Below are 20909 nucleotides of genomic sequence, written 5' to 3' on the forward strand. Positions count from 1 at the left end.
CTTTCCTTGTAAGATCCAGAGAAGCACTCTTGTTCCTTATGGCTCCACAAAAAGAACATTAAAAACTTACCTTGAATGGCCTCTTCTGCTTCCGATCCTCTTCTGACAGGCCATCACCTGCGGGAAAACCGTAGTGGCTTTCCTACTGAGGCCGCAGTTAAAATCGCAGGCGGGGTCTAATGACATCATCTGCATATTTAAAGAAGGACCCCACCGGCTTTGGGCCGGCAGCTTAGCGAAACATCGGTAGATAAGTCACCCAGTAAGATAGACTGCTTACCTGCCCAGTTTTCACCAACATTTATTTCTACACACACTATTGAGTAGAATTGCCACTTCCTATTCATCTCAAAGGCAAAGTCCATGCCTCGCAAAGAATTTTATTTTACACAAGTGGAAATTTTACAAATTAATGTTCCTGGTTCAGAGATTTGTGTGGTAGGAGTGCGTATCAGGAATTTGAGCACTCTTATCACGTATACTTCTGCATTCTAATTTGTAAAATTGTCATATTTGTAATTTGTCATATTGTCTTATCATCTCTCTCAAAAACATTCAAATGTTGGTTGAGGGGGCATGTTGACCAGGATGCCAGGAGAACTCTTCTTGGAATAGTGCCATGGAATCTTTAATATCCATCTGAACCATTGAAACAGGCAGTTAAGGCCTTGGTTTAATGTTTCATCTGAAGTACGACACCTCCAGTGATGCAGCACTCCCTCAATAATGCACCGTAGTGTCAGCCTTGATTATGGGCTCAAGGCACGACGGGAGTTAAAAATGTGAAACCGGTCCCCCAATCCGCCGTGAATATGTCTACTTCCGGTTTTACCACAGCGGGTTGGGGGGCGGTCGAATACCCTGCTCTGGAGAGGCGGGTCAGTCATTATCATATGTTAATGAGATTGTGTTTCTCAGATTTTGGCAGCCATTTGAATTTAACGGCTGTGGGCTCGGGAGTCAAGGCAGCTGAAGGAAGGCGAGAACTGCCGCATACAGCAGTTAAGTGCTTTTCTAGCATTGCTTGTGGGCTAGGAGGAGCAGGAGTGCTTCCCCCGGCCCCTCAAGGAAACCTTCTGTTGCAATCTCTCCCTCCCCGCTATCAGCCGACACCCCCGCCCCGCGATCTGCCGACCTCCCCACCGCGATCTCTCCCCCCACAACAATCTCTTCCGCCAATGATCTCTCCCCCCCACCCTGTGATCTCTATCTCTCTCCCCACAGTGATCTCTATCTTTCTCCCTCCAGCGACCTTGATATCTACCCCTACCGGCTCTATCGCTTTCCCCCCCACCGTGATCTCTATCTCTCCCCACTGCGATTCCCCCATGATCTCTATCTCTCCCCTGCCCCGCGAACGCTATCTCTTGCCCCAGTGAAATTTCTACCTCATCCCCCCCGCCCCACGCAATCTTTCCCTCCCTCCTTGCTGCCGCGCTCCAAGACCCACACACCCCCAATCTTCTTGCTTGCCGAGGACCGTCCCCAGGAGTCTAATCAGGTCCTGCCGTTAAACTCAGCAGGATCTCCGCCTTCCCGGTATTTCCAGGTTTCCTGGCCACTGACATCCACCCCCTTCCCTCCCTGTAAAATACCGGGGCCACTATTTCAGTACATCAGAACTTTTTATTCATTATTATCTCAGGGTAACTTCAAGTAAAGGACCATTTTCTGTACACTGAGTTACATTGAGTTACAGGACAGAAACAGGTCATTCGGCCAACTGGTCTATGCCGGCATTTATGCTCCACACAAGCCTCTTCCCTCCCTACTTCATCTACCCTTATCAGCATAACCTTCTATTCCTTTCTCCCTCATGTGCTTATCTAGCTTCCCCTTAAATGCATCTATGCTGTTTGCCTCAACTACTCCTTGTGGTAGCGTTCCACATTCTTACCACTCTTTGGGTAAAAAGGTTTTTCCTCAATTCCCTATTGTATTTATTAATGACTATATTATATTGATGACCTCTAGTTTTGGACTCCCCTTCAAGTGGAAACATTTTCTCTCTGTCTACCCTATCAAACCCTTTCATTATCTTAAAGACCTCTATTAGGTCCTGATGAGTATATTCTCTCGGTTCTGGTATTATCCTTGTGAATCTTTTTTGCACCTTCTCCAATGCCTCTATATAATTTCTATAATCTGGAAACCAGAACTGTGCACAGTACTCCAAGTGCGATCTAACCAAGGTTCTATACAAGTTTAACATGACTTCTCTGCTTTTCAATTCTATCCTTCTAGAAATGACCCCCAGTGCTTGGTTTGCATTTTTTACGGCCTTATTAACCTGCGTCGCTACTTTTAGTGATTTGTGTATCTGTATCCCGATATCCCTTTGCTCCTCTACCCCATTTAGACTTTTATTATCCAAGCAGCATGTGGCCTCCTTATTCTTCCTACCAAAATGCACTACCTCACACTTATCTATATTGAAATGCATTTGCCAATTAGATGCCCATTCTGCAAGTTTATTAATGTCCTCTTGCATTTTAACACATTCTTCCTTTGTGTTAACTACATGCCCAATTTCATGTTATCCGCAAATTTTGAATTTGTACTTCCGATTCCCAAGTCTAAATCATTGATGTAAATTGTGAACAACTGTGGTCCCAGCACTGATCCCTGTGGAATACCACTTCCTAACTTTTGCCAGTCTGAGTAGCTACCCTTAACTCCTACTCTCTGTTTTCTGTTTTGTAGCTAGCTTGCTATTCATTCTACTACCTGACTCCACATGCTTTGACATTAGTCATGAGTCTAGAATGTGGTACCTTGTTGAAGGCCTTTTGAAAATCCAAATATATTACATCTACTGGACACGGACACGATGGGCCGAATAGCCTCCTTCTGTGCCGTAACTTTCTATGATCTACTGCATTACCCTTGTCTACTCTTCCTGCTACTTCTTCAAGAATTCAGTAAGGTTGGTCAAGCATGACTTTTCCTCCTCAAATCCATGCTGACTACTCTTTATTATTCCAATCCTCCTTATTCCAATGGGGGTGGTGCCAGAGGACTGGAGAATTGCAAATGATACACCCTTGTTCAAAAAAGGGTGTAAGGATAAACCCGGCAACTACAGGTCAGTCAGATTAAACTCGGTGGTGGAGAAGCTTTTAGAAACGATAATCCGGGACAAAGTTAATAGTCACTTAGACAAGTGCGGATTAGTAAAGGGAAGCCAGCACGGATTTGTTAAAGACAAACCATGTTTAACTAACTCAATTGAGTTTTTTGATGAGGTAACAGAGAGGGTTGATGAGGGCAATGCGGTTGATGTGTATATGGACTTTCAAAAGGTATTTGATAAAGTGCCACATAATAGGCTTGTCAGCAAAATTGAAGCCCATGGAATAAAAGGGGCAGTGGCAGCATGGATACGAAATTGGCCAAGTAACAGGAAACAGAGAGTAGTGGTGAACCGTTATTTTTCGGACTGGAGGAAGGTATCCAGTGGTGTTCCCCAGGGGTTGGTACCAGGACCACTGCTTTTTTTGATATATATTAATGACTTGGACTTGGGTGTACAGGGCACAATTTCAAAATTTGCAGATGACACAAAATTTGCAAGTATAGTAAACAGAGAGAGGATAGTAATAGACTTCAAGAGGACATAGACAGGCTGGTGAAAGGGGCGGACACATGGCAGATAAAATTTAATGCAGAGAAGTGCGAAGTGATACATTCTGGCAGGAAGAATGAGGAGAGGCAATATAAACTAAATGGTGTAATTCTAAAGGGGGTGCAGGAACAGAGAGACCTGGGGGTAAATGTGCACAAATCTTTGAAGGTGGCAGGACAGATTGAGAAAGCGGTTAAAAAATCATATTGGATCCTGAACTTTAGAAATATAAAACACTGGTTCGGCCACAACTGGAGTATTGTGTCCAATTCTGGGCACCGCATTTTAGGAAGGATGTGAAGGCCTTCGAATGGGTGCAGAAAAGATTTACTAGAATGGTTCCAGGGATGAGGGACTTCAGTTACGTGGACAGACTGGAGAAGCTGGGGATGTTCTCCTTAGAGCAGAGAAGGTTAAGAGGAGATTTGATAGAAGCATTCAAAATCATGAAGAGTTTAGATAAAGTAAATAAAGAGAAATTGTTCCCATTGACAGAAGGGTCAAGAACCAGAGGACACAGACTTAAGGTGATTGGCAAAAGAAGCAAAGGCGACATGAGGAAAAACTTTTTTACGCAGTGAGTAGTTATGATCTGGAATGCGCTGCTTGAAAGGCTGGTGGATGTAGATTCAATCGTGACTTTCAAAAAGGAACTGGATAAATACTTGAAGGAAAAAAATTTGCAGGGCTGCAGGGAAAGAGCAGGGGAATGGGACTAACTAGATTGCCCTTATAAAGACCCGGCATGGGCTTGATGGGCCGAATGGCCTCCTTATGTGCTGTAACCATTCTATGATTCTATTTTTGTTTTCAAGATTTTTTTCTATTACATCTTTGAGTAAAGATACTATTATCTTTCCTACCATTGACATTAAGTCTATTTGTCTATAGTTGCCTGGACTTGTTCTATCTCCCTTTTTAAATACAGGAATAACATTAGCTGCCTGCCAGTCCTCTGGCACTATTCCCTTTCCTAATTAATTTTTATATCTATGTAATAGTGCCTCCGCTATCTCTTCCCTAACTTCTTTTAATATGCGCAGATGCAATCTATCCGGACCAGGGGTTTTATCCTCTCTAAGTCTGATTAGTTTATCAATTATCACCCCCCCTTTCTATCTTAAATGTCTTTATACCTTTTTTGATTTCCTCTTCTAATGTCATACCCACCTTGTTAGTCTCGCTGGTAAATACCGAGGCAAAGTAACTTATGTTTTGTGATGAAAGGGAGGGACAACACCTGAGAGGGCACCATTTACAATGTCAGCTAGTAAGGGCGCCAGGTAGGAAAATTGAGTGGTTCGCAATTTACATGGAATGGGATCAAGAAAGCAGGAGGTGGGTTTCATGGTCAAGATGAACTTGAAGAACGCATCAGAGAAACTGCGGGGTGGAGTGGGGGGGAAAATCGGGTTCAGGGCTAGGGCAGAGGGAGCCGGGGGATGGGGTGGAAGCGGCAGAGGTAGTTGAACAGATGGTTTCAATCTTAGTGACAAAGAAGTGGCCTGGAGGATGGTAGGCAATGAGGATTCTAAAGGAGCGTTGAGGGGGTGGGACAAGATGAGATGCTCAAAAGGAGGAGAAAGTACCAGAGGAGTAGGAGGAGAAACCAAGGTGTTATTCGGTTATCGGGCCACATTGTCAACTCGGTAGTTTGGGTGGGGCAGACGGTGGAAAATATAGCCAGGCAGAGAGGCTTCAGTAAGGGGCTATGTTCTTGGAATGGGTTTTAAACCTAATGCCTTAAAATCAAGAGTGCTAAAAATTAAATCAAATTGAGACATGACCAGTTTAGTCTTATCTAGTCTTATAGTCACAGATAGCTTAAATAATTGTTTTTTTCTTCTAAAAGAAAACTTAATCAAGCCAATAATTTCCATAAAGCTTATTACATTTCAATATATTACAAGTTCATCTTGTTTATTCTTGAACTCATACAGCAAATTAAATATAACAATGTTTTATTTTTGCAGGTACAAATTACTACCAACAGTAATTATAGGATTTCCATCTATTTATTAATATTTTGTTATCATTAGTCTGCCATTACTAAAGAATTAATGATTTTTGTACATACATTCCAAGAACGCAGCAACATCAGCAGGGTCAACAACATCTCTCCCAAACACCTATTAAAGGGAATGCAGATATATGAAATAGTGACAAAGAGACTGTAAACGAAGACCTAATAAAACGGAAAACAGGAATTAATTGTGTAAATCGGTAGAGATAGTAACACCATAGAGAAAAAATATAATTCTATGCCAAAGCACATGATAACAGGAACTTGTGTCTATCTAAATAAACATGAAGGGGGTAACTTTAACCTAACCCAGCTTCCTGTTTTACACCCAGCCCGATTTTAAAGTCGGGTGGGGTCGAAAACGAGCATCCGATCCGATTCTGTCAGTTTTCCTCTGGGCAGGTTAGGTTAAAATTACTCCCAAAGGCTCTGAAATTACACCATGAGACACCAGCATATGGACACTTATCTGAAGTTCTTGCCTGCGTTATTTTGGCAAAGTTACAATAAAATACATGTTGGTGGCAGAGCTCCCCCATTGCCTCTATGGTGAAGTGCACTCTTCTAATATACATCTCCTCACTAAGGTCCTCAAAGAACTTGCGTTGCCTATATATTCTTTACAGGGAGGGGGGTAAAATCTGGTGAGGTACATCCTCCTTAAATTCCACCTCATTCTCCTTTCCTCCATCATCTCCTGCTTCTCCTTTCCCTTCATGATAATGTGCTGGTACATCCATAGGGAACACCATACCTGCTCCTGAGAAGCTGCTACTGTGGGTGGGGGATCAAAATTTCCTGGTGGTGTCACGCTCCTAGAGGCAGTCAAGTCAGAAGCATGTCTGAGGTTCTGTAGGCTGAATGCAAAAAAAAAGCGCCCAAAATTTGTTTCCAGCTGCAGTAATTGCTACTCAAACATTAAGCAATCTTCAGGCTCAAAAATGCCTCACTTCTACCAGCCTCAGCTGATTCTGGCAACAGCTGTGCCTTATATTTCTCCTTCCAACTTGCCCTTTGTGCACTGTGAGCAGAAAACCAGGAAATTCAGGGCTGCAGTGCCACTGGCACTATTTACATATATTAAAATAAGGTGTTTGGGGACTCAGAGGGTGGATCATGAGAAGGGTCAATTTGAAAATTCAGAGGATTGATTTTGGGACAGAAAACGAGTGGAAACAGTTTCTGCCTCAATTTGCTGCCCAGGAAAAACACTTGCCCCTGATTTTACACTGGAAAATGATTGCTGAAAACAGTGTGGAATTTTGGGGCCAGAATGCCCAAATGCAGTATATGATTGCTTCCTGACTCAGTGTATCAAGGAGCGCATGAGAGGAAGCTCTTTCCTAGTCTTGATTCTTGTAAGTGATTCAGGGACTGTTCAAGGATTAAACAAAGCTGAACTGCTAGGCAATAGTGACCACAACCTTCAAGTTGAATTGGCACATAACCAAATCCTAGTATATAACTTCAGATGGAAAAATATGGAGTATGAAGGCCCAGTTTAGGAACATGGACTAAAACTCTGGAACTTTCTCCCTAAATTCTTCTGCCTTACTACATCTTTCCCCACCATCAAAAGCCTTCTTAAAATCTAATTCTTTGATTGCAATTTTGAGCACTTCCCATAATTTTCTCTTCTGCTCCTGCTTGGGTCTGACATTAAACTGTGAAACACTTTTGGATGTTTTGCTCCATTAAAGTGACTATATAAATGTAAGTTACTGCTGTTATTGTTCCATATAGTTTGTACATGTTGTAAATTAGTGCAACATACTAGCATTGAATCTTCCTTTAGTATATAAATTAGCACATAAATTTAGTATATATTTGTGCTGATTTTCTTTCACTGTATTATAAATGAGGTAGTTCAGTTACATTTGAAGAGAAAACTTAATAAAAGATAATTATATTAGCATTTTAATTTCTCTGGATTGTTTCACCCAATTTCATCCTAACAGGTAACAAAATAAAATACAATTTTAACGCACTTTTTTTTACACAAAAGCACAGTATCGTACTTTACTGTTATTGTTGTATACAGCTGAGTTTATAAAGCATGCTGGTGGTACCTGGTGGTAGTAGAACAGAACTGCATGGACTTTAATTCAAATCAACTTGGAGGAAAAAGCTACAAAGAATTTCTGTCTGTGTGAGTAATGTTTAAGCCAGAAAGATATTCAAAAGTTGGGGCTTGAAATTCCTGGTTTGGGGGAGGGCATGAAAAAAGATTATTTCTTTGAAAGGCAGGAATTTAGGGCAGAACCCAGTTCTGTCAGGATTCTACCCTGTTTACAGTGTCCTTTTAAATTCTGGTGGAAGGGGGCGAATCTTTCGCTTGCTCTGTTAAGGTGTGTCCCGGGAGTTCACAAATTTCCTGGATGGGATCAAATACCTTAAGAAAATCCCGATAGCTCCATTGCAAGGTCAGAAGTGAGACCTTCCCAGTTCTCACTTCTGACCTTGCAATGGCATGGCGCTCCTCTGATTTTCCGAGCTTATGCTGGGACGGGTGCAGCTAATGCATCCTTGCAGGCACCAGTGGCCTGCCCTGTTCATGCAGATGACCCCATCTCCAAGACTTGGGATGGGGTCTGCTTCTTTGGGTCTGGGTGGCTGGCAGTTGTGCTCCACCGTACCTCTGGTGGCAAAGGAGGACTTCCAGAATTTCAGGGCCTCGATGTGCAGTCATTCAGGCTTCTTATTTAATATTGATAGATATCACTGTTGATGACATTTTTAAATCTAACATTTCTGGATTATCCACAATTTCTTTTGATTTATATATGACAATGTTTTGATCATATAGTAGTAATTTTAGTGTTACCACAGTGGCTGCCAAAGCAAATATTGAGTTCCAGCGTGCAAATCCAAAGAAGTTATGCTACATTCTACAAAGTACTAATGAGAGCAAAGGGAACAAATTCTGCAGCCACGTTGTACCGGCAGAAGTGCAGCAGTTGTGGAATTTCATCCCTCTGCTTCGAGCAGCCAATGACCCCATCCCAAATCCCATGGAAGGGGGGGAATGAATTCCCTTGCCAAATTAGCAGTGTATAAATGGCAGAGGGAATTCTTTTAATGAGGAAATTCGGAAAAAAGTAATTTCCGTCACTTGTGCACCTTTAAAAAGCTCTCACACCCCCGGGTATCCTCATGCTTTTTAAGCTTTCCTGCGATTCTGCCCACATCTAGACAGAGTAGATAAAGAGAAACTGATACCATTGGCGGAAGGGTCAAGAACCAGAGGACATAGATTTAAGGTGACTCGCAAAAGAAACAAAGGTGACACGAGGAAAAACTTTTTTACACAGCGAGTGGTTAGGATCTGGAATGCACTGTCCGAGGGAGTGGTGGAGGCAGATTCAATCATGGCCTTCAAAAGAGAACTGGATAAGTACTTGAAAGGAAAAAAATTGCAGGGCTACGAGGAAAGGGCGGGGGAGTGGGACTAGCTGGAATGCCCTTACATAGAGCCGCGCGGACTCCATGGGCCGAACGGCCTCCTTCCGTGCAGTCACCTTTCTATGATTTTATGATTCTACGTCTCCACTGGCCTCATTTGCATATGTCAGAGTGAGAGCCAATGGCATAGTAGCTTAGGGCTCTCTGGCTTTGTACTGATATTGCATTCTGGGTAACTTAGACTGAGGAGCAGCAGCTGTCAGGGACACTTGATCAAGTTGGAAGTAAGGAGCTTGCGATCTTGAAGAGTCTGGAAACTTTACACAATGATTTCTTCAGCTTGGAAAAGTTTTTTGAATCCTTTTTTTCCCCATTGTTTTCCACAAAGGCCAACACATGATTCTGACTGCCTCTCACAGGGAAAGCCTACTGAGAGGTTTTCAGACCGCCTCCCCACCCACAGTCAGGGCATCTTAGGAGCAGGTATGACTTTTCCTATGGACATATCACTCTATACTGTTATCATGGAGGAGACGTAGGAGAAGGAGGAGCAGAGCATGATCGAGCTAAGGAGATTCAAGCACCAATCAAGAAGGATGTAGCTCAGCAGGTATTACCACCCCCAAACACAGACAGCACGTCAAATCAGGACCTCTCTGAGGAGCTCTGCATAAGGAGAGTGTGCTTTACCAAAGAATAAATAGGTAATCTCTCTGGCCTGCTGCATGAAGACCTGCAGCTATGCTCATTTCCTCCAGTGCTCTCTCAATGGCTATGAAGGTAATCACTGCCCTCAACTTCTACGACACAGGGCCATTTCAAACAGCCTCAGGTGTGATTTGCAACATCAGCTTGGGAACGGCACAGGCATGAATTAGTCAGGAACCTGATGCCCTTTACAGCAGAGCAGCCCATTTCATAAACTTTAGTATCACAGCAAGCTAGCAAAGGGATAGGGGCATACAGTTTATGGGGTTGCCGGCTTCCCCAAGATCCAGTGTGAAATTGATGGCACCAACATTGAGGGTGCCCAAAGAACACCTACTTAGCTACCTCAACAGGAAGGAGTTCTGCTCCCTCTATGTCGAGATAGTGTATGACAACAATGAAAGCATCCTCCATATCAAGGCTCAAAATGCAGGAAGTTGCCATCATGCCTTCATTTTTCATCTTTTGGTTCTCCCTGAACTCTTCAGGGAAGAGAATCAGATCCCCAAATGGCTTCTGGGTGACAAAGCATATCCCCTGCTTCATGGCTAAGGACCCCAATCAGAGGGCCTCTAACAGCAGCACAGCAGCATTACAATAAGGCACATGTTGCTGTCAGGCTGTTGTTCAAGAGGACATTCAGCTTGTTGAGAGCATGCTTTCGCTGCCAGGACAGGTCGGGAAGGGATCTGCATTGTGGTCCAGATCGAGTGTCCAAAATAGATTGCAGTGCCCTTCACAACTTTGCCGTACAGGAAGAGCTGCATTTTGACATAGCTGAGGAGGAAGCCCTGATAAATCCAGAACTACATGGAGGAGACCATCAGAATGACATGCATTCACAGAAAACCCCGTTGATGACCACAAAGGTCTTCAGAGGACAGATCATCTCGGACGTCTTCTCTTCTTTCTAAGTCAGTCTATCTTTGACACCACAGCCTGAGCTCCTACTTCCCCACATTGAAATTAAGAGGTAGTCCCTCCATCCACTACCCATCCTACCACATGATGTTACATCATCCCTCTTTGCCCTGACATGATCGTGCCAAGAATCATCACCTGAGTGAATAAGTCGGCACCAATGAGTGCACCCTTTCTTGTATGACAAAGGGCCATGAATAACAAAAAGGGCCATGTCAATGCACAGTCTATTTTAATACAATAACTGCAAAGTGTGAACAATCACCCCAAGCTTTCCAAAAACCCTGCTTTTCCCGAGTGCCTACGTGTGCCTTTCTATCACCTATTCTAGTGCACTTTCGAGGGCCTGGATCGTGGGAGATGGTTGGCTCCTCATGCTGTACAGAGGTGGTCATCATTTCATAGCAGTTGGCTGCATCTCTGGAGGGTGTTCCTGGGCAGCCTGGTCTCACTTCCCAGTTTCTACTGGTATGGTGTCTAAAGGGGGGTTGCTATCCTGAGAGATGGTATATCAGACAGGTGAACTCCAACCATCGCCATTCCACTGGGCCCTGGATCTGTGGCCCCAAAGATTAGTGGCATGGCTGGTCCAACTAATGGCAGCTGTCATATCCTGAAAGCCTTGAGATGCAGTGGTGGCTACGGTCTGGAAGCCGCAAACCTTGCTGTGTTCCAATCTGTCCCCTGTTGCATCCAGAACTGCAGTCTGTGTTTCCGTGGGGATACCAGGCTGCTTCATAAGTGGAGGTTCAGCTGCAGATTCCAATGAAAATGTCACTCGCTCTATTGGTGCCTATAAGGATGATAAAACTTCCATAATGTTGCTTAAAAGGACAGTTGTAGACCCTAGAGTGACACCTGTCAATTGCTGCACATCCTCAGAGATTGACCTCAGAACCAGCACAAAGGTATGTTCCACAAACATCCATTTTTTTCAGACGAGTACCAATGAGTTCTAGGTCCCATAACTCCGAAGCCATTGGTTGCCTTCTCTTCAGTCTCCACTGGGAAGGTGGCACATCCTCATTCACTCCCGATTCCTCTGGTTCCCTCGTGCTCTATGAATTACCTGTTTTTTTTAATTTATTCGTTCATGGGATGTGGGCGTCGCTGGCGAGGCCGGCATTTATTGCCCATCCCTAATTGCTCTTGAGAAGGTGGTGGTGAGCCGCCTTCTTGAACTGCTGCAGTCCGTGTGGTGACGGTTCTCCCACAGTGCTGTTAGGAAGGGAGTTCCAGGATTTTGACCCAGCGACGATGAAGGAACGGCGATATATTTCCAAGTCGGGATGGTGTGTGACTTGGAGGGGAACGTGCAGGTGGTGTTGTTCCCATGTGCCTGCTGCTCTTGTCCTTCTAGATGGTAGAGGTCGCGGGTTTGGGAGGTGCTGTCGAAGAAGCCTTGGTGAGTTGCTGCAGTGCATCCTGTGGATGGTACACACTGCAGCCACTGTGCGCCGGTGGTGAAGGGAGTGAAGGTTTAGGGTGGTGGATGAGGTGCCAATCAAGCGGGCTGCTTTATCTTGGATGGTGTCGAGCTTCTTGAGTGTTGTTGGAGCTGCACTCATCCAGGCAAGTGGAGAGTATTCCATCACACTCCTGACTTGTGCCTTGTAGATGGTGGAAAGGCTTTGGGGAGTCAGGAGGTGAGTCACTCGCCGCAGAATACCCAGCCTCTGACCTGCTCTCGTAGCTACGGTATTTATATGGCTGGTCCAGTTAAGTTTCTGGTCAATGGTGACCCCCAGGATGTTGATGGTGGGGGATTTGGCGATGGTAATGCCGTTGAATGTCAAGGGGAGGTGGTTAGACTCTCTCGTGTTGGAGATGGTCATTGCCTGGCACTTGTCTGGCGCGAATGTTACTTGCCACTTATGAGCCCAAGCCTGGATGTTGTCCAGGTCTTGCTGCATGCGGGCTCGGACTGCTTCATTATTTGAGGGGTTGCGAATGGAACTGAACACTGTGCAATCATCAGCGAACATCCCCATTTCTGACCTTATGGTGGAGGGAAGGTCATTGATGAAGCAGCTGAAGGTGGTTGGGCCTAGGACACTGCCCTGAGGAACTCCTGCAGCAATGTCCTGGGGCTGAGATGATTGGCCTCCAACAACCACTACCATCTTCCTTTGTGCTAGGTATGACTCCAGCCACAGGAGACACTTCACTACCACTGCCTAATTCCCCCCAGGTAAAAGAATCTGAGCTGGTGCCTAGGAGTGAGAAAGCAAGTGCCACAGGTGGTGAGCTGGCAGAGGAAGACAGGGTAGGATGAAGTACCTGCAACAGGAAGGTGTACTGGATCTCATCGTCCTCTTCCTGATCATTGACATCATCTTCCTCCTCCTGTGCCCCTTGTTGCTATGATGGTTCTGCGGGAAGGGAGGGTAGTAGCTAAGAATGGGTGAGCATTGGAATTAAGGAGGCAGAGAAAGGAGGTGGAAGGTTATATCTGTGTGGTGATTTCACAGATGCTACAGTGATAGTGTAGGTGTGCAATCAGTAACCTGGCGCTGGCAAGATTCCGTGAACTTCGCCATATCCAATGGCAAGAGCCGAATGAGTGCTCATTATCTCCAAAGCCTTCTCCTTGAAAGGGATGAGGGATTCAAAGATGAGGATGTCCCCTCCAATGCCTTTGTCAAGTATTGTGTGACAATTTGTGCTGTAAGAAAATAGAGTAAATGAGTGTAAGGCTAGCAGTTAAGGAGTGTTTGCCAAGTGGCATGGGAGAAGTTAAGTTAAAGATGTGGGGGCATGAGGCTGTTAAAGTGGAGGAAGGGGTTTTTGGGTTGTACGTGCCAGATATTCATGTTAGGGTAGCTATGTAGCCATAGTGCAGGATAGAGAGATAGAGCTGTGAAGTGTGAAGGGTTAGTTATGCAAGTATTGCTTTAAGAAGGAGAAGATTGTGCTAGTGTCCAGAGTGGGTTTGGAAGAAAAGTGCCCAATTTGTTGCCTTGCCTGCCCTGGTGAGGTCACTGAACTTTTTGCAGCACTGTTTTACAGTCCTGGGAGTGAGTGAGTTGGCACTCAGTGCCAATGCCACCATCCTCTAGGCAGCATGAGTTACATTCCTGGCAGGCTTGATGACATCCACACCCAAGAGGCTGTCCTGCCTTCAATCTCTTCGAGGAGGGTTTAGAGATCTGCACCAGTAGCGTTTTGAGTTCTTCTCCTGGGAACCTATGGTGCTTGAGTGGTCATAATTCTGTATAAGTATAATAAAAATATCGCTGGGATATGCAGCGAAGTGCTTAGAAGATGAGGTGAAAGAGCCAGGCATTGTTGCTGTCTTACTCGTTTGTTCCCTAGTCTGCTGTTGAAAGGGGGCGCGATCGGTGTTTGGCTGGGAAGGAGGTAGCATGATTGGGGATGTGGGGGGAGGTTGGGAAAGGTAGTGGTGGCGATCAGGAGGGGAGGTAACAGTGGTGATCAGGGGGAGGGGGAGGGAGGGTAGCGGCAGCGATTGGGAAAGCGGTGGCAACCAGCGGCCCGTGTTCTTTGAATGTGGGGTCGGGAGGAGCCCATTAAGGACCGTTTGTTAGGCCGCAAGTAAACCTGGTTTTCCTGTGTGCAGCCGGTGCCAGCTGCTTCAGGGCAAACCAATCTTGCAGTCAGGGTCTCAAGCAGACATTAGGCCCCTTTTTTGCGTATATAAAGGGCCGAACCCCTGTTTCTAGCACGGGCACTGCACGCTAATTTTTTGGTCTTTACCAATATGGCAGGTGGCGCACTTCCAGCTTGTAATGAGTGTGCACTTCCTGCCCCCCATATTGGAGGCTTAGGAGGCCGATTAGCACCCAAAAAACGGGCGCTGCATGGTTGAATTGCTAGGCCACTATATCCAGAATGAGACCTACACCTGCTGTCAGCAGACATATATCCCAGTAGGTCTATTAGGGGTGCATCTGGCAGGATTCCCAGGGTAGCCAGGGAATGCTGCAACATGCCCCCATACTGCTGCTGGGATGTTTGGGCAGAAGAAGCATACCCGTATCAGAATTTGCAGCTCAGTGTTACTGGGGCAGGAACTCAGCAAATCCAGGTGATGGCAAAAAATCTGAGCCCCCCCACTACAACTCTACCAGAATTTCTAGACTCATGTGGGAATTATGTACAGTCTTGGTCACTGTATTTATGAAAAGGCAAATAAGTAATGGAAATGATTCAAAAAGGGGCAGCAAGGATGATTTGAGATATCAGGTCACTGAGGTACAAAAATTCATCTGTTCTCATTGTAGAATTGAGGCTACGGTTTTGATCCCATGCAATAATATGTTAGTCATCTGTGTGTGTGTAAATAGGGAAGGATGCAGAATATGATCAGAAGGGTGCTTGTTACAGAGTAGGGTCACCATTAAAGGGCTAAATACTGGGAGAATCAGTCTCTTTTGCTAAATATGCTTTTATCATAACAAAACCATCTTTCTGGTCGATTATTGAATCTTTTACTAATAGTTAAAATAAGTAATGAATCGGACCTTACTTCTTCAATAAGCAGTACGAGACATACATAACTCAGTTCACCCAATTGCTCTTTAACTTGTCATTTGCAGCATCAGGTTGGAAATATTTCCTGCATGACAGTTATATCATCCGTTTCTGTATTTCAGTATTTTTATACCATAAGGTCAAACACACCAAGATTGGAAAATCTCATGAGAAAAAGCACAGGCTAATATTGATAAAAGGACATATAGGGACTGGTGTCAAATATAATTTCTTCACACAATGAGTGATCAACACTTGGAATGGAATCCAGTTAGGGAAGTGCAGGCATTTCATTTGGCATACAGTTAGATGACATAATAGGGGACTGTATGTTTTTTCTCCAGATGGTTGAACTATGATAGGCCAAATGACCTCCCTGCTACATTTATCTTGTATTGTACATTAAAGAGCTTAAACAATAAGCATGGCATTAGTAACATGAGACAAGAATGGCACGGTAAAATATGGTTCTTTAGAGATGACCTTTAGTGTACAATGACATCAGGGCTACAACCAAGACCTTCAGCGCAATAGCTTGAAACTATAGCCATATAACAATCCATGTGTCTATTAATATAAAAAATGGTGATTCCAAACATACTGGGCTCGATTTTGGAATGAAGTAGCGGGTGCGTTGGGGGGGCTCCGAAAATCGGGGAAATCCCCAGCGGATTCGGAACCCGGCTCCAACCCGCAGACTTCCGGGTTCCCCACTGACGCATCTGGGTGCGCGCTGCCTCCCGAATGTGGAAGTCCCACCAGCAATTAAAGCCGGCGGGATGACAGTTAAGAGAGTTATCTAGATATGTGAAGTACTTGAAGTACTTTCCCGGGCTGTGGGAAACTCTCCATGTTCTACCAGACATGTTTCAGCCAGCAGCCTGTTGGACATTGTAATGGCTTGTTTGACAGATGGGATAAAAGGTGAGTTATTGTAGTAGGGCACTCAATTCTTTAACACAAACTTTTGGCAGCAAGATCTTTGTGTTTTCACTGAAAATTCTTACTTTCCACTCACAATTCTTCTGTTCACACATATTTACCAACTTTTCGGACCCCCTCAAACTGACACCATCAGGATGGGGGGGGGGGGGGGCGCCATGACTGCATTCACCACTACATCAGAGGACAAGTAACATCACCAGCCTCGCCACCCCTCCCTGCACAAAACAGTCCTGCAACTACACATACTCCTACTGTAAAGTTACCCAATGGGTGGCATCAAGTGTCGCCGTTCATGGTGAACCTCGTGAAAGAGCCCTATCACAAAAGCCAGTCAAAAATGGGCAAGACGTGGCAGTAGTGGTGAGAATGGTAACATTTAACGTGACTTTAACAAAAAACAAATATAAATGAAAAACATGACCATCTGTCAGACACCCTTGTGCATACCCTTCGTGCTCACAAAACCTTAGCCTTTCTCTTCCTACTAATTCTATGTGGTGCATCCCCTGTGGATGCAGCAGAGATAGTGGCAAGTTGCTCATGTTCATGCCCTGACTGTTTCGATGCTTTCGGCCTATGCTCTCTGGGTTTTGAAGCCCTTGAGGGCCTCTCTAAAGACTGCTCCACCTGCACCTGTGCAGGGGCGAGACTCGGCCATCTGGAGAGGGGGCAGCATTGCGGGTACTGGTTGAGAGGGGGCAACAGGTGAGATGTGGAAGCGCTTTGAGTGACATCCCCACTTCCATGTCCCCTTTTGCCATCATCCCTCTCCTGGACCAGGCCCACATCACTCCTACCACCCTGCTGGACAACAGTTTGGAGGATATGTATGAGGCCTTGGAAGCCCAGTTGTAAAGTATCTGCCTGCCTGTTTAAGGTCCCGTTTAACACACGGCTCGCCCCAACACGAATCAAATCCCCTCCCCCACTGAGCCAGTAACGCTCCCCCTAGCTCCCCTCCCCATTGAACATCGCAACCACTGAAAATTTCCTAAATATGCCTCTGCTGTAAAGAATTACTCCCCCCAAGGTCGTCTCCCATCTGGCATGACCACTTGCTGAGACAGTCTGCCACCATTTCTATATCCCCTGTGCCCTCCCCATCCTCCTCCTTCTGCCCTCGGCCCTCTTGTTCCTTTCCCCTCCTACTTTTTCCTCTCTGCGCTCTCTCCCCTCCTCTTGCCGCATTCCTGACTCAATCCCTTTCCTCTCCACCCTTCTCTCCTCTCTCACTCTCTCATTTTATCATCCATGCCTGTACACATCCATCTCCCCATCTTTCCTCCTCTCTGCCCCCCCCTTCACCTCCTCATTCCATCTCCCCTCGCCTTCTCCCCCATCCTTTCCCCCTCCATGTTCCCTCCCCTTCTCCCTATTACCATCTACTTCCTCCCCTGCCTTGGTCCAACTGTCCCCCTGTCCTCTAACCATGCTTAACCTGAATACTGCATTTGGTCTTGACTTCTTGTGTGCTTTTAAAATACCTTTAAATACAATGTACACCACAAATTTTCAATTCAAGCAGTACTTAAAGAACATCAACTGAAACAAATGTTACTTGTACCCACCTTTTCAAATTGCAGTCTTTCATGAAAAAGAAGCGGGAATACTGGAACAACACACTTTGTCTTCCAGTACTGACCAAGCGTACAAATATTGATGTAGACCTCATCTTTCCTTGGTAAAATCACACCCGGACATGTTACCTTAATGAAAAAAAAGCACAGTAACAGCTCAATTAGTGTACAAAATCTACTGTTATATTATTTTTAAAACTGTCTTTTTCAAGTCCATTCGCAAAGAATGCTGAAAATCTATCTGTAATCTATCTACATAAGATATTAAAAATCTTGTGACTGTGTAAATGTATAGTCATATGTCATAATGTTCGTAATTTTGGGAGCTCATTAAGGATGGCTCAGGGTTTATTACCCTTTTTATATTGGATATTCTGGAAATTGTAGTGGTCAATTCTGACTGGTGTGTAGATCTCAATGCCGCTCACTTGACCCTTGCCTCATCACCCTCTCTGTGATTGAATGTGCTAAGGTCTGCTACCAAATGAGGGCCCACAGACATTGTAGTGTTGCAAATGTACCAGCATGAGTCCTCTCCTTCTTCCTGCCAGCTGTCCTTGCCTTGTGCAGCTGCTTCTGCTGGTCTTGGAATCCTTTCTTCCATTGTTTAAAGTCCACAAATGTTTTGCAGGTAGGTTGAGCAGATAAAGCATTGGAAATTATATAGTTGCTTAATTCTGGATTGGTTCCTGGAATGGAGGGTGAATCTCCTGGGCACTGCTGCTAGCAACCCGGGAGAAAAGTGGAGCTTGCACTTTGGATTTGTGGTTCGCACCTGTGTACTTTCTGCGCTTGCGGTTTTCAGAACTTCTCGCGCAACAGCTGCTGGCACAAAAGCGTGAGCCAAGACACTCGATTGCAGGGGACCCAACCCAAGATCAATGCAAAAACATTTTCAAACTCCAGGCAAGTGCTACGTGATTAACTGTCAGGTGATCAACCCTCCAGAAATATGTCCAAGCAGAGCATCCACGTGAAGGTCCACCAATGCAAGTAAAAAAATATATATTTTTGTAGGGGCAGCAGGAGCACACTCGCACACACCCTGAACTCCAGAGCCCACCCCCACCAAGACCTGACATTCTAAGACCTAACATGAAGAACACATATGCATGAACAGAAAACTAAATATAAGTGAGTGCCTATGACTCCATCACTCTCAATCCTCCAGTCTTGGTTCTATGCTCTCCTGCCTGCTCCCGCCTATGATTTTCCACTTAGCACTTTCTCCCTGCTATCCATGCAGTTGCAGCCCTAGTTCTAGTGAGCCAACAGCTCCACCATTACGCACGGCCAAAACTGCTCCAACCCTTACTCTTAGGGTCCCTCTTCTGCCTACTGCTCATATTTTCCAAGGTCAGCAAGTCTTCAGTCCTGCTTCAAGTTCTGCCTCCAGACTCAGACTATTTGAAGCTGCACATTACTAGTCTCTGCAGTGCTAATGTCCATCAGTACAGGATGCAGTGATTCTCAGAAAATTAACATTAAGTCTTTACCTAGTTTTAAACAGCTGTAAATTGTGTCATTGAATTAAATCTCATGAGCTCTGTATGATTAGAGTAATATAATTATAGACACTCAAGTGGCAACACAGTACAGTACTTTAAACATTTATAGACTTCAATACTGGTGAAGCAAATGGCCTAGAAAAAAATAATGTTAAGTTTAATGTCACATATATTCCAAGAGGAATGATAACTTGGCCACTTTCAACAAATTAAAGTTCTATAACATTAACCAAAAAAGAAAAGAAACAGTAAAATGATATCAACAGTGATAACCTAAAAATGTGGAAACCTGCATCCATGTGATTTCCAGAGTACCTTGAAGATTAAAAACATCACAGATGACAACAAAAAAATCTCCGGGAGGCAAACAGAGACAAAGTGAAAGAAAAGGAAAGAGAAAAAGAGAAAAGGAAAGAAATGGGAGTGGAAACAAGCAGAGAGACAGTTAAAGCAACAGATAGTGATGCATATTTTTGTTCGCTGGTGAACAATGCCATGAGGAATTGATTAGCAACTTATTACACTTCTAATTACAACCTATATCTGGAAAGTTTACTAGAAATGCTGCAGTGCAATGTGGGTACATGTAAACCTATAAAAGGAAGCAATTAAATATTTTTTTCTTAAAGCAAATAAATGATCATGGTGTGCAAAACCCAGAGCCGGATTAAGAATCCTTGGTGCCCTGGGCATCATGAACAGTCAGGGCCCCTTCGCAAACCCTGCACAACTACCCCCCCACAAACGTGTAGTAAAATGCATGAAGAAATAGGCATGTAGATTTTTTACACACTGCATTAATAATAAAGAAAATCATATCACAAAAAACTACACTTAGATGAAACATATTTGTATGGTCTGTGTAGCTCTGTGCGTTAATCCGCCCTGGCAAAATCCATTCAGGATTACAGGACTGTAAAAAATTCGGATTTGACTGACAAGAAGTAAAGCAAGCAAGTGAACAGGCTAGACTAGCCCATCCTCATAAAAATCAGTGTCCTCCCTTATTTCCAACAAAGCTGCCCCTTTCTGTATTCCTGATAGAGTTAAGGGCTACACCCACAGAATACAACCATAATGTTAAATAGCATCAACCTGTTAATAAGACATTGTCACTGTTTGATATATCTATTTGGATAACTGATCAGTTGATCTAATTCTTGTTGAACTTAACCTCACTATTCCCGAATGATAACTGGATGGTTTAAGGGGAGCAAGTGCTACTTTGTAATAGAACCTAATCTAATTTGGTTGGATGATTGTGAACTTTAATTCTATCTTACATAAGAGCATAAGAAATAGGAGCAGGAGTCGGCCATACGGCCCCTCAAACCTGCTCCGCCATTCAATAAGATCATGGCTGATCTTCGACCTCAACTCCACTTTCCGCCCCTTGTCCCCCGATTCCCTTAATGTCCAAATATCCATCGATCAATCTCAGTCTTGAATATACTCAACGACTGAGCATCCACAGCCCTTTGTGGTAAAGAATTCCAAAGATTCACAACCATCTGAGTGAAGAAATTTCTCCTCATCTCGGTCCTAAATGGCCGACCTCTTATCTTGAGATCCCTAGTTCTAGACTCTCCAGTTCTAATCTTGTGTAACAACTTCTTGCGTAACACCTTATCGAATGCCTTTTGAAAATCCAATTATACTACATCCACTGGTTCTCCCTTTTCTACCCTGCTAGTTACATCCTCAAA

The 20909-nt window shown here is 44.4% G+C and overlaps 1 protein-coding gene across 8 annotated transcripts in view; it reads right to left on the bottom strand.

The window, feature by feature from the left end:
* The window catches only part of spata6l (spermatogenesis associated 6-like), a 90211-nt gene that overhangs the window by 63672 nt on the left and 5630 nt on the right, over positions 1–20909 (bottom strand). For 5 of the 8 annotated variants that reach the window (XR_010962711.1, XM_067983287.1, XM_067983289.1 and 2 more), the window contains exons 3-6: positions 17687–17824; positions 12960–13051; positions 6403–6505; positions 5703–5754 (exon numbers count right to left, since the gene is read on the bottom strand). Coding sequence is in view for 7 of the 8 variants with exons in the window: in XM_067983287.1 (XP_067839388.1) it covers positions 5703–5754; positions 6403–6505; positions 12960–13051; positions 17687–17824 (385 nt within the window). In the remaining variant the exon portion in view is untranslated. The remainder of the gene's footprint in view (positions 1–5702; positions 5755–6402; positions 6506–12959; positions 13052–17686; positions 17825–20909) is intronic. The other 3 variants (XM_067983291.1, XM_067983292.1, XM_067983290.1) reach the window with 2 other exon arrangements.

Source organism: Heptranchias perlo, chromosome 4, assembly GCF_035084215.1.
Source record: "Heptranchias perlo isolate sHepPer1 chromosome 4, sHepPer1.hap1, whole genome shotgun sequence".
Lineage (NCBI taxonomy): Eukaryota > Metazoa > Chordata > Chondrichthyes > Hexanchiformes > Hexanchidae > Heptranchias > Heptranchias perlo.